The 13,206-nt window shown below is 40.2% G+C and overlaps 1 protein-coding gene across 1 annotated transcript in view; it reads right to left on the bottom strand.

Moving 5' to 3' along the window:
• The window catches only part of GUCY2C (guanylate cyclase 2C), a gene marked incomplete at its 5' end in the record, with an annotated part of 75,265 nt that overhangs the window by 29,629 nt on the left and 32,430 nt on the right, over positions 1 to 13,206 (bottom strand). Inside the window, 3 exons of the mRNA XM_081330636.1 lie at positions 9,034 to 9,120; positions 11,136 to 11,240; positions 13,090 to 13,161. Coding sequence (XP_081186762.1) covers positions 9,034 to 9,120; positions 11,136 to 11,240; positions 13,090 to 13,161 — 264 coding nt within the window. The remainder of the gene's footprint in view (positions 1 to 9,033; positions 9,121 to 11,135; positions 11,241 to 13,089; positions 13,162 to 13,206) is intronic.

Consider the following 13,206-nt stretch of genomic DNA (forward strand, 5'->3'; position numbering starts at 1 on the left):
GAGCAAGTCTCCTAACTGTCCATAGCGGCTGTGTGGCAAACTGGAAGCCTCAACACTATCCTTGGTTGTATAAACAGAGGCATAGAATCAAAATCACATGAAGTATTAGTAGCGCTTTATAAAGCCTTAGTAAGGTCATACTTGGAATACTGCATCCAGTTTTTCACCACATTACAAAAATAATGTTGAGACTTTGGAAAAAGTGCAAAGAAGAGCAACTAAGATGATTAAAGACCTGGAAACAAAAACATATGAAGAATAGTTGCAGGAATTGGGTATGGGTAGTCTAGAGAAAAGAAGGACTGGGGGAACATGATAGCAGTATTCCAGTATTTGAGGGGTTGCCATAAAGAGGAGGGAGTCAACTTAAAGCACAGAAGGCAAGGCAAGAAACAATGGATGGAAAATAATAAAGGAGAAAAGCAACCTGGAATTAAGGAGAAACTTCTTAACAGTGAGGACAATTAACCAGTGTAACAGCTTGCCTTCAGAAGTTGTGGTTGCTTCATCACTGGAAGTTTTTAAGAAAAGACTGGACAGTCATCTATCTAAAATGGTATAGGGTCTCCTGCTTGAGCAGGGGTTTGGACTAGAAGACCTCTAAGGTCCCTTCCAGGTCTATTCTGATTAAGATAGCTGAAGCCTCTGTCCCTGCCAGTTGCCCAAGTGCACTTCAACTGTTCTGTACCAGCCTGCTACCGGCCCTGCAGAAAAGGCAACCCCTTTACAAACGGCAAGAGGCTGGAATTACGTCTGCCAAATTTATTACTACAAAAACAAACAAGACATGAACCAAGATACAGGAGCTTTGAAACACTATCTGAGCGGTTGCTTTCAGCAAACCAGCCCTCCCCACACATTCCCTTTATAAAGAGTTCAGGGCGTGGCTTCTCTCTGCCTCCTTCCGAGAAGCCCCATTGCCTTCCTCTGTTTACTCCTACTTGACTGCCTCCTGCGTCGGGCGTCCTTGAACAGGGCCAGCTGTGGGTCATCTTCATCCACACTGTCAGGCTCACACAGCTGGGTCTCCATGGTGACCAAGTGGGAGGGGCCTGCCTGAGGGCTATCATCAGCAAGATCTTCAACCCCCTCAGCAAGGTCTTCAACACCCCCCTCCTCCTCTGAGTCGTCCGACCCAACTGCCGAACCCACAGGCTGACCCTGAATCACAACATCAACACCCTTTAGGGCAGTGGTGGCAAACCTATGGCAAGCATGCCAGAGGCGGCACTCAGAGCCCTCTTTGTGGGCACATGTGCCATGTCCCGGAGATGGCAACCATCCCTCTTCAACCAGTCACCCGAGGTCCCACATGGCCGGATGCATCCCGGCATGGCTGGTTTCCTTCCCCCCATCCCATCCCTCCTGGCCTCGCATGCTCTCCTTTTCCCAGGCATGATCCACTGCATCACCTCCGCAGCTGTCATCCAGCTGTCCACCTCAGAGGCAGCTTTTCTGAACTGCTGGCAGCAGGCTGCGGAGCCCCAGAGTGCACCAGTCAAGGAGCCAGCAGGCTGTGGCTGCTGATGGACACGGTCGGCCCCCATGCGCTCACTGGCTCTGTGTGCAGGGGCCAATGGTGTCAGGCAGCAGCTGCCCCGGCCCCTGCCTCACCTTGCCCTGCGGCAATGGCACCCCCTCCCTGCCTCGCCTCACTTCACCCCACAGGACGAGCCTCCTGCCCACCACCCCACCTGCCAGTGACTCCCTGGATCTCCCCCAATCCTGCCCAGCCCCCACAGGCGTCCCTCCCCACGAGCAATCGAGGTGACCACACCCACTTTGGCCACACCCACCCAGTCTTCCATGACTACCACAGCCACGCCCACCCAGTGGGCCACCTCCCACCTGGCACCTGGCGATAAATAAGTGGGTTTTGGGTTGCAGTTTGGGCACTCGGTCTCTAAAAGGTTCGCCATCCCTGCTTTAGGGACAGTGACTGATGATGAGCTTTCTCCCCAGCCAATGACCTGAATGAGAAAGGAAAGAAAGCCATAAAATCTACCAATCACTGCTCTTAAATTATCTTGCAGTAAAGTGGTACAGACAAGGACCATTTGCAAGCTTGATGACTAAGGCAGATTAGTGCTCAGGTATTAGGGCAAATTTTGGCATATTTTCTGCTAGTACATCTGCTCTTTTATATTTCTGAATGGAGGAGCAGGAGTAAATCAGCCTAGTACTGCTAGGGTACTTTTTACCTGTTTTCTCTCCTCTACCATCATCTAAAAAAATGATGCTTCCTTTTCCAATGTCAGTACCAGTAAGGGATGGGGAGGAGAGTAAAAATATTTCCCACAGATTTGTCTGCATTAATTATTTACGTTATCATGAGAAAGATCTGGCATTCCCATTTTAGCATTTTTTCATATTGTCTTGTCTTATCTCCAGGCCTTAATTAAGCTCTCCTATCTTGCTCTTTTTGTACCATTGCCCAGCAGCAAAACACAGAAGAGAACAAAGGAGTCAGGGCAAAGCATTATTATTCAAGCAATGCTTTTTCTTGCTGCAGCAAGGATGCATTCAACTAAGAATCACTAGTGAGAAATCATTCACAGCAGGGATTGTACATCTACATTTCTATTATTTGTTTGATTCATCAATCTTATCAACCCAGCAGGAAGCAAATGCATTTCTAAGATGCCCATAAATTCAGATTATATCAGTCAAAACTATGGGTTCCCAGGAAACACTAACCAGAAGGAGGCAAGGGTTCTTGTGATCAGGATTGTGGCATGAGACTACAGGTTCTCAAGTTCTATACCAAGAGTAAACAAAGATGTCTATAAGATATGATGCATCATAGTGACATTTACAACACCACAATGATAGCAAAATAATTATATGTGCTTCATCCCTTTATCATATAAATGACACAATTATGTAATTGTATCATTATGCCCTTCCTCCAATTATTAATTCAACTACCAATCAGAATGTCTTCTCTATATAACAATGGAATTACAAAATATTACCATTGTGATAGTTTATAAGCCTCTGATAGACAGTTGTCCAGATTATGTTTTATCATTATCTGTGGGATATAGTATAATTCTTGGTGATTTCAATAGCCATCACACATCTTGGGGCTATAACCAATGCAATGAGAATGGGAATAGATTATTCAATTGGATGGAAATAAACACTCTTACTCTTATATATGATGCTAAAGATAGAGGCACATTTCATTGTGCTCATTGGCAAAAGGATTATTCCCCAGACCTTTGCTTTGTTTCCTCTGTAGTAGTAAAATCAACATCTCAAATCCACAGACAGATTTTGAACAATTTCCCACAGTCAGCCTAGGTAGACCTATAAACTACAGAATCAGATCCCAGTAATTAGGTCCACTCCTAAATTTCGTTGGAACTTCCAGAAAGCAGATTAGAATACTTATCCAAGCACACTATCATAAAGATTATGCTTGGACTATTGGAGTGCTGGCTATTACAAAAACATCTGCCCATGCAATGCTGCAATGCCTGGCCTGTGCTTTCTGAAGCACTCATCCTCACCCAATTGAGATCCTTCTATACATGGGTTTAGAGCTCTTTTGAAATAGTACTAGTCCTGGACTATAAAGGTCAGCATAAATTGGGAAAAAGAACTGGGTTTTGCCAGTTATTTGTTCCAGTTGTCTCACTAATGAGTGTATTACAGACTTCTAACAAAGTTTATATGACCATACATAGAACATAGAATAACATGGTTGGAAGGGATCTTGGATGACTTCTAGTCCAACTCCCTGCTCAAGCAGAAGTCCCTATACAAAATGATTGTCTAACCTCTTATTGAAAACCTCCAGTGAAGGAACACCCATAACTTCTGGAGGCAAGCCATTCTACTGATTTATCATTCTCACTGTCAGAAGTTTCTCCTTAATTTTAGATTGGATCTAGCTTCAATAATTTTCCACCCATTATTTCTTATCCTGCCCTTAGGTGCTTTGGAAAATAGGTAGACCCCTTCTTCTCTGTGACAGTCCCTCAAGTATTGGAAGATTGCTGTCATGTCACCCCCTAGCTAGCCATTCTCTACATTAGACTAGACATAACTAGTTCTTGTAACTGTTCATTGTAGAGTTTAGCTTCCAGATCCCTTATCACCTTTGTTGCTCTTCTCTGCACACTTTCTAGAGTCAGCATTCTTTTTGTATCTTGGTGACCAGAACTAGACACAGTATTCCAAGTGTGGTCTTACTAGTGCAGTATAAAGTGGTACTATCTCTTCATGTGATCTTGATACTACCCCTTTGTTGATGCAACCCTAGGACTACATTGGCTTTTTTGGTAGCTGCAACAAACTACTGGCTCAAACATAAGTGTTTGTCCACTAGAACACGTAGATTCCTCTCACACTTACTACTGTGGAAACAGGTACCATTTATTCTATACTAATGCATTCGGATTTTCCTGCCTAAGAATAAGATCTTACTTTTCTCATCATCACAATTGCATTTTGTTGGATAGGGCCTAGTATTCAAGCCTCTCAAAATCCTTTTGTATTTTGAATCTAAGTTTTAAAGTGTTGGCTATCCCTCCCAGCTTGGGGTCATCTGCAAATTTAATGAGTTTCCCTTCTATTCTCTCATCTAAATCATTTATGAAAATGTTGGAAAGTATGGGGCCTAATTCAGAACCTTGAAGTACCCCAAGTTTCCAATTTCTTACTTGGGTGAGGAGGCAGCACCATTTTGTCTAAATCTAATTGTAGCTGCCCACTGACACTTCACTGCTACCCCCTGTAGTTCTTGTCAAGGATGGAGCTTACTACTGTAGTTAGTTATCATTCTCTCCCACCTCACCCTGGGCCCCTACTTTATGACCTCTAGTAGGTAGATTGATGAGTGGGCTAAACTATCTGCATTTGCCTGTCTCTGTCACACTACGCCTTTAGTACTGTAATTGGTAGTTATTTTCTCTGGCAGCAGGTAACACTCAGTGGATGAGGAAATAAAGGCAGGGGAAACTATCAATCATTTTACTTAAATTCTCCAGGATTAAAACAGTAAGAACAGCACCACTTGCCTACCTCATTACTCAAACAGAAAGGCAATTGTCAGTGAAAGCAGCACGGGTTTTGCCAGCCTGCTTCTCTGCCAAATCACACTTTGGAGTAGTATTTTGCCAACCTTAGCCATTTTAAGATGTGTGAACTTCAACTCTCAGAATAACATTGGGAGTTAAAGTCCATATTCTGGGAGTTGAAGTCTGCACATCTTAATTCAGGATAATTGTGTTTTAAATATTTTATTTTTTTAAATCCCTGCTCAATCAGGATGAATGAAGGTATGCAGCTAGCAGATGCCTTACTTACAAGATATTCTACAAGAAAAACCAGCCATTCTACACAGTCAGCTGCCTGACAGTTTTCCACTACTATTAAAAAAGAAGCTATGAACTTCTGTCATAAAAAAACCTGGTTAAGAAAGATAAAAGAAGAATGTTCCTGTATGCATATGAATAGTTCAAAAAGAGAAATAATAAGCTAAATATGCCATAAATCTAAATGAGAATTAAAACTGGGACCCAATACTTTAGATTTATACTCATTTTTAACACACCCTTTTTTCTGGCGCTATATATTTTCTGGGATGATTAAATAGCATAAATTACACCCACCTACATTGACACTGAGAGAGAATGTGGGATGTATGAATTTTGTCTTCTGGATTACACGTTAAGGACTCTAAGCACTATTCTTTGGTCAGCTGAGAGATAAACAATAAAATAATCAAACAATTTACTTCTATCTATACTGTGTTGGACTAAGAGAAGGTACTGCCCCAGTTTTCATACAGACATTTTGAGCACTTTGGATGAAATCTCTGATTATGAAGGAGTTCCACCTGCCCCTCAGTCATCAGAGATGTACAACTGTATGACACTGTGTATCTTCACTGCCAATCCTTACTTCTAGGGCAATAAGTGACAAAGCCCAACATATGTTTTAATACTTTCTGGGTAGAGAATATTAGAAGAAGCGGGATATATTCTTCTTAACATCACTAAGGACTGCTTAAATGTGTCTCTTCTCAGAGTGTGAATAAATGGAAAGCAACAGAAAAGAGATCTTGCCAGGACATGTTTGCACAGTGATTATCTGCAGGTGAGGAAAGGCCATTTATAATGCAGAAGGAGTGCAATTTGAATTATCGCAGGACAGGTTGGATACCAGTTTAACTGCAGGCACACAATAAAGCAGGAACTAAGGATGAGGGACTTATTTGAGCTTGTCATTCTGGTATTAGATGAGTTTTTTTCAGATTCCAACAAATATATGGGATAATCAACCTACTGAGAAATTTTGCTGAAGATAATCCCTGCTGGAAAAAAGTCAAAATTATCATGGCCTGAGTTGACATCCAGACATTTTTCTGGCCTCTTCTTTGCCTCCTATCCAGACAAGGATGGAAGATTTTTCTCACTGGGTTTTTCTCATGGCTGCGTTAAAATGTTTCCTCCTTTCTTTGAGGTGACCTTCACTGTTGAAATCATTGCTGCAGTAATAAGAGCCACTTTGGTGTAGTGATTAAGGTACCAACCTAGAAACTGGGAGGCCATGAGTTGTAGTTGCATTCTAGACAAGAAAGCAGTTGGGTGACCTTAGTCTGGTCACTCTCTCTCAGCCCTAAGAAACAGGCAACTTCAAGCCACTTCCAAGACATCTTGCCAAGAAAACTGCAAGGACTAGCCCAGGCAGTTGCCAGAAGTCAAACCTGACTTGAAAGTGCACACCCCATACCCCACCCCCAAAGACCAAAGAGTAGTACAGGTGGGAGAACTTAAGGGAACTGATTGTGGATTGTTTGGCCTTATTTCCATTCCCAAACCATCAGTCAACATCTGATAGGAAAACATCCATCAATTGTTCTCCATAACACAGATTGGGGCTGGAACCTCTGGAGGAGGCAATAATGTGATATGATATAAAAATGTGAACATGAGGATCTTATGTAGCTTTTGGGACCCATGATTTTGGAAAAGGAACTTAATTCTATCTGGCTACCATTTCCATTTTTAAAATCCTTCCCATATTGCTGCTTTTTGCTTATTGAAAGTACTGAACTGAGAATGTATAGGGATTTCATAAGACACCACGGACACATGGGGATGATCAGGTCAAATCGGCAATAGCATCCCTTTCTTTCTCCTCTTGTTTTGCCATGTTTTTTTTATTAAAGAGTTTTATTTTATTTTTTTACAATACTTAGCCCCAAAACCCACCCACCCCAAACCACCCCCCTTACCCCCCACTTCCCAGAGCTGAATACAGGGTTATAGATATAATAATCACATTCTAACTAAAATTATCCATTATAAAATTAACCAAATTCATAATGTGCTTTAATTCCCCTTTAACATAGATACATTCAAATTATTAATAACATAATAATAATAACTTAAGCAAAAATATAATCAATACTAATACTAAAATTAATAACAATATCCCTCTAAAATCTACTCATAAGCTAAGTGGAACTTTTTAGTCCCATATTTATTCTGAATATAATCTATCCATCTTCTCCAAACTGAAATATATCTTTCTTGTGAATGATTTGTTTTGCCATGTTGACATGCAGGACGTTCAGCCTGGTCTCGCCAATTTTCTCTTGCACACACATTCTTGCTCATCTGCACATTCACATCTTGGTCTCCCACTCTGTCATTTTTTTGCTCTTGCATACTTTCATCTGCCCTCTCCCTCTCTTCTATAATCAGCTGACAAAGGGCTGTTGACAAGTTCAGGCAAGTAGACTCCTCTATTTTCCTGCCACCATCACAACCCCTACTTTGTACTTCATCATAGCTCATCATCTCTACCACTCTTGCTGCCAAAATATAATAAAAACTTCAGTACTAGTCATTTTGCAAAAGGAAAACTGAACTGCCCAACAATTGCCAGAACTGCAAAATAAAGGCTTGTTTGTTATAGGACCTTCAGTGCCCCCACTCTCTATCCCCCAAGTCTTTGCAAGAAGAACCTAGATACATTTGGTAAGAGGAGCAATTCTTGTCCCTCTATAAACATAATTTTAAGTTTATAATTTGTCTTTGCAGATACACTTTCAGCTATGCAAAAGGTATTTGCTCCAACAAATTTCAGGGGAGCAGAGCTAAGTGTTTAACCTTCTGCTTTACATGAAAGCTTTTACTGATTTACTACCTCACTGAGAACTAAGTCTATCTACTGGAAATAAAAAGCATTCTGAGAAAATGAATACACAGAAAGATTACTGGAAAAAATATAAGTAAGAAATCATGAACTTCATGATTTTTAAAAAAATAAAAATCATTTCCAGTACTCAGCATAAATGGATTCAGTGAATGTGAGTTCAGGATGATTTTTTTCATGCCTCTTTTTAGTTCATGATTCTAATTTTATAAATATATTTGTAAGTAAATTCTCATTCTCTAAGGATATTACTATCAGTTAGAAAAATTACTTTTATTTTCTCTGTACTGAAATATACCAAGCTTATTGTGGCTCAGTTCTCAACAAATCTGCTATTTCATATTTTGTGTTTCTAATGAAAGGACTTGAAAGAAACTTGCACAAGCTGATTTTATATAGTTAGGCACTAATATATGTGTGTGTGTGTGTGTGTGTGTGTGTGTGTGTATTTACAGTTACAGTTATAGTTATATTAATATAACTAAATAATTAATATAATTAATAATATAATATAATATAATATAATATAATATAATATAATATAATATAATATAATATAATATAATATAATATAATATAATATAATATAATATAATATAATATAATATAATATAATAATATAATATAATAATATAATATAATATAATATAATATAATATAATATAATATAATATAATATAATAATATAATATAATATAATATAATATAATATAATATAATATAATATAATATAATATAATATAATATAATATAATATAATATAATATAATATAATATAATATAAATAATTAATATAGTTATATTAAGCTCCAATCATTGCCTGGTTTTTATAATGTAAATCTATCCTTATATGCTTACCTTAGCAATGTCATACATGACAGAAATTTTAAACTCCCAGTCCATGAAGGTTCCATCAGGATAGGAGATTTTATCATTTAAGACATCCTGAGATGAAAAAAGAGAAAGAATTGCTGGTAAGAACATTAAAACCACTTAATCCTGAAAAAGTTGCTAAAAGTACCAAATAGTCAAACAATATCTTCCATTAGATCAATTAAAATAATACAAAATAATGAACCCTTGCTAAGCAATTCAGGGCAATTGAATAAAGAAACTATTTCCTTGAATAAAGAAGCTGTTGCAAAAACACCATTTTATTTCCAGTTCAATTCTTTTAGTGATTCTGTTTTTCCTGATGTTAATTTGACCACAGTGGACAGTCCTATATGAATATAGTGGGTGACAAAACTGAAATAGTTCTCCATGTTTGTATCGTTTTTAAATGGCTATTGCTGTTAAATAATTCAACAGGAGAATAAACCTAACCCTTTAAGCTTTTAGTACCTGCCACAAGTAACCTGACAGATGATTGACTGAGGTACGTCTGAGAAGGTGGGGGAGGACTATACTTAAAACACTAGTATAAATTATTGCTTTTCACAGTATAGTTAAGTTCATTGCAGCTGGAAATTCTAGGAACTATAGTTCCAACACCCTAGAGCAGTGGTGGTGAACCTATGGCACGGGTGCCAGAGGCGGCACTCAGAGCCCTCTCTGTGGGCACCCGCACCATGCCCTGGAGGTGGCAACTGTCCCTCTTCAACCAACCGCCTGCTAATTTGCCAAGGTCCCACGTGGCTGAATGGATCCCGGCACGGCTGGTTTCCCTCCCCCCATCCCCTCTCTCCTGGCCTCGCATGCTCTCCTTTTCCCAGGCACGACCCACTGCCATCACCTCCTCAGCTGTTGGCCAACCATCCATCTCAGAGGCAGCTTCTTTGAACTGCTAGCGACCGGCTGCAGAGCCCCAGAGTGCGCCTGTTGAGGGGCTGGCAGGCTGTGGCTACTGACGGACACTGTTGGCCCCCATGCGCTCGCTGGCCTCTGTGTGCGGGGGCCAATGATGTCAGGCAGCAGCTGCCCCAGCCCTTGGCTTGCCCCATGGCAATGGCACCTCCACCCTGCCTCGCCTCACCCCACAGGATGAGTCGCCTACCTACTGCCCCACCTGCCAGAGATCTCCTGGAGCTCCCCCAACCCTGCCCACCCCCCCACAGGTGTCCTTCTCCATGAGCAACATTGAGGTGACCAAACCCACCTTGGCCACACCGAGCCAATCTTTCATGACCACCACAGCCACACCCACCCAGTGGGCCACGCCCACCTGGCACCCAGCAATAAATAAACAGGTTTTGGGTTGCAGTTTGAGTACTCGGTCTCTAAAAGGTTCACCACCACTGGACTAGAGAATACCAGGATGGAGATCAAGCTTGCTTTTTCACTACTGGTTTGTCTAAGAGAGCTGAACTTTTATCTTAAATTGAATACTATAGAGTAGTTGCTTTGTAGTTAAAAAGAACCTAAGCTTCTAGCTGAAATATTCCCTACTTCCTAACAGGGAAGAGTGAGCCCTTTTGGTTTCTCCTTACGACCCCTAAAATATCACAAAATCTAATTCTTAATAGCAGATTAAAATACGTAAAGTGATATGTAATAGGTCATAGAGAGATTACTGCCATCTGGAGCTATTTGTTTTGCTTCTGAATTGAGGATGCCAATCAATGTCATCTTCTTTGATGTATTGTTGTGTGGTGGCGTCCTTTTCTTATTACCTTCTTGTTCTTCATATTTAAAGCAAAATCTCATTAATTCTGGAAGCTCTCCAAAGGAACTATTTCTCTTGCAACCACCACTAAACCGTTTTCTGTTTAAGAAATTCTTTTGTTTTTTCCCCTTCTTTCTTTGTGTCTCTATGGTAACATGTCTGTGGAACATGGGGAGCCTATAGGACAGCACAGTCATTTCATTAACATTTAAACAACCACCACCAAATTAAATGAGTTATAAACAGACTACTATTCTTCTGTAGTGTCCCCCTTGACCCTCACTAAAAATTTTCTTTAAGATGAAGGTTAATGTGTCTTGATACAAACTAACCAGTGAGCTATAAATCTGTTTACCCGCAATGATCCCCTTTCACAGTACTCAATTACTCCGTAGATCATTGAGTCCATCTTGACTGTCCCATAGAATTTAGTCAGGTTGTAATAGTCAATTTGAAGAAGCTGGAGAAAAGAATTGCATTTGTTAGAAGCGGATAGTTACATTTAAAGTTACATACAATACTAGGAATGAAGAGTATAAAATCTCTCAGTCTTTCCTATGGAATGGAGATACTGGGTATTTTATGTTGGATCTTGTAGCTTTTCAGTTCTTAGGTGATTAAAATATATCCAAAAACTTTACAGCAGGATACATATTTTTAGAGATCCTTAACCATACCTAGAATGTTACATTTATATTGTGTGTGCTCTAAAAAAATGCCTACCATGCTGGAGGTGCATGGCCAATAATAAAATAAATATTGCTTACTGGAAGGGAAATTAAAGTTGCTATCTATCATGCCCTATCTTAGATTATCTTTTTTCTTGCTTCTGACCAGATAAGCACTTCTTAGCAGTGTACAGAACTATAGTTAATACATTCCTCATTTTTATTTTCTTGGAATGCCTACAAGATTCAGAAATATTCTTAGAAATAAAGAAAAAGGAGAATGTTTTTAGCAAGCCAGCTTCCTAAAGCTTAACTTTAAAAAAGTTAAAGTTTTTTTTTAAAAAAAATCTATGTAGAAGAATGGCTGCAAAATGACTTAGTACAATTCAGAAACTGAGCTAATTCATAAATGCCTATAAATAGATTTGGCATAGGGTAGAAATTTAAAGAATTAAAATCAGTAATATAATGATCAAACTGGGAAAAAGTTTTCAAAATTCTCAGCAGGTGCCCCTTAACAGATGGGAGGCCTAAGGTTGCCCTGACCTAAGTGCCTGATGGACCAAGTGCAATGTCAGAGGGAACTTAGGTTTTTTTTTCTGTAGCTCTAACGTACAGCGTCCGAGAGGCTAAAATGTAGGGATGACCTTTGGAGGGCTCATGAAGGGGTGGTGGCTTCAGTACCCTTGTGCCCTATATGGCACAAGATCTGGTTATTGTGGAACTACCTCTCCCTAAGAATATGTGGCCATCCCAATAAATCAGGTAAGGTAATCCAGCTCCAGATCCCTTCCCTGAAATCCTGCCACCTAGTGTGCTTTTTCCATGGTTGCCCCTGTCTTGGGGAACCACCTCTCCCTGGTGGTTTGACAGCCCCCCCCACCCTTTTAGCCTTTTAAGATCACAGATACTTTTTATTAAGAGTAGAGTAGAAGAATAGAGTTAAGGGATGCGGTGGCTCAGTGGGTTAGGACGCTGAACTTGTCGATCGGAAGGTCGGCAGTTTGGCGGGTCGAATCCCGAGTGCCACGTAGCAGAGTGAGCGCCTGTTACTCGTCCCAGCTTCTGCCCACCTAGCAGTTCGAAAGCACGTAAAAATGCAAGTAGAAAAATAGGGACCACTACGGTGGGAAGGTAACAGCGTTCCGTGCGCCTTTGGTGTCTAGTCATGCTGGCCACATGACCACGGAGACGTCCTCGGACAAGCGCTGGCTCTTCGGCTATGAAACGGAGATGAGCACCGGCCCCTAGAGTCGGAAACGACTAGCACGCATGTGCGGGGGAACCTTTACCTTTTACTTTAGAAGAATAGAATGGAATGGAATGGAGCCGAATGGAATGGAATGGAGCGGAGCGGAAGGGAACAGAACAGAACAGAATAGAATAGAATTCAATAACACGAGGGTAATTGAAGCTTGCTGCAGGGCATCCTAATAGGAGGTTAAAGGCACAGTATGTGTATTTTTGTTTGATCATCTTTCTGTTTTGTTGTTTTATGGTTGTTTTATAGTTACTGGTTTTACTGTTGTTGTGAGCCACCTTGAGCTGTTTAAGATGGGTGACCATATAAACCTTTTAAATATATTAAAATAAATGAAAAAAGTTGTACTTCAGCATTCCTCAATTTGATGTATTGCTTACCTTATTCAGAGCTATTTTCTGTTTCTCTGAAAAATTTCCATCATTGTGTTTGAAATCCTTCAAGATTATTATCTAGAAAATGACAGCAATTGGAAGACCATAGCAAAGTAACAATAA

The sequence above is a fragment of the Vipera berus genome, assembly GCF_964194415.1.
Source record: "Vipera berus genome assembly, chromosome: 6".
Classification (NCBI taxonomy): domain Eukaryota; kingdom Metazoa; phylum Chordata; class Lepidosauria; order Squamata; family Viperidae; genus Vipera; species Vipera berus.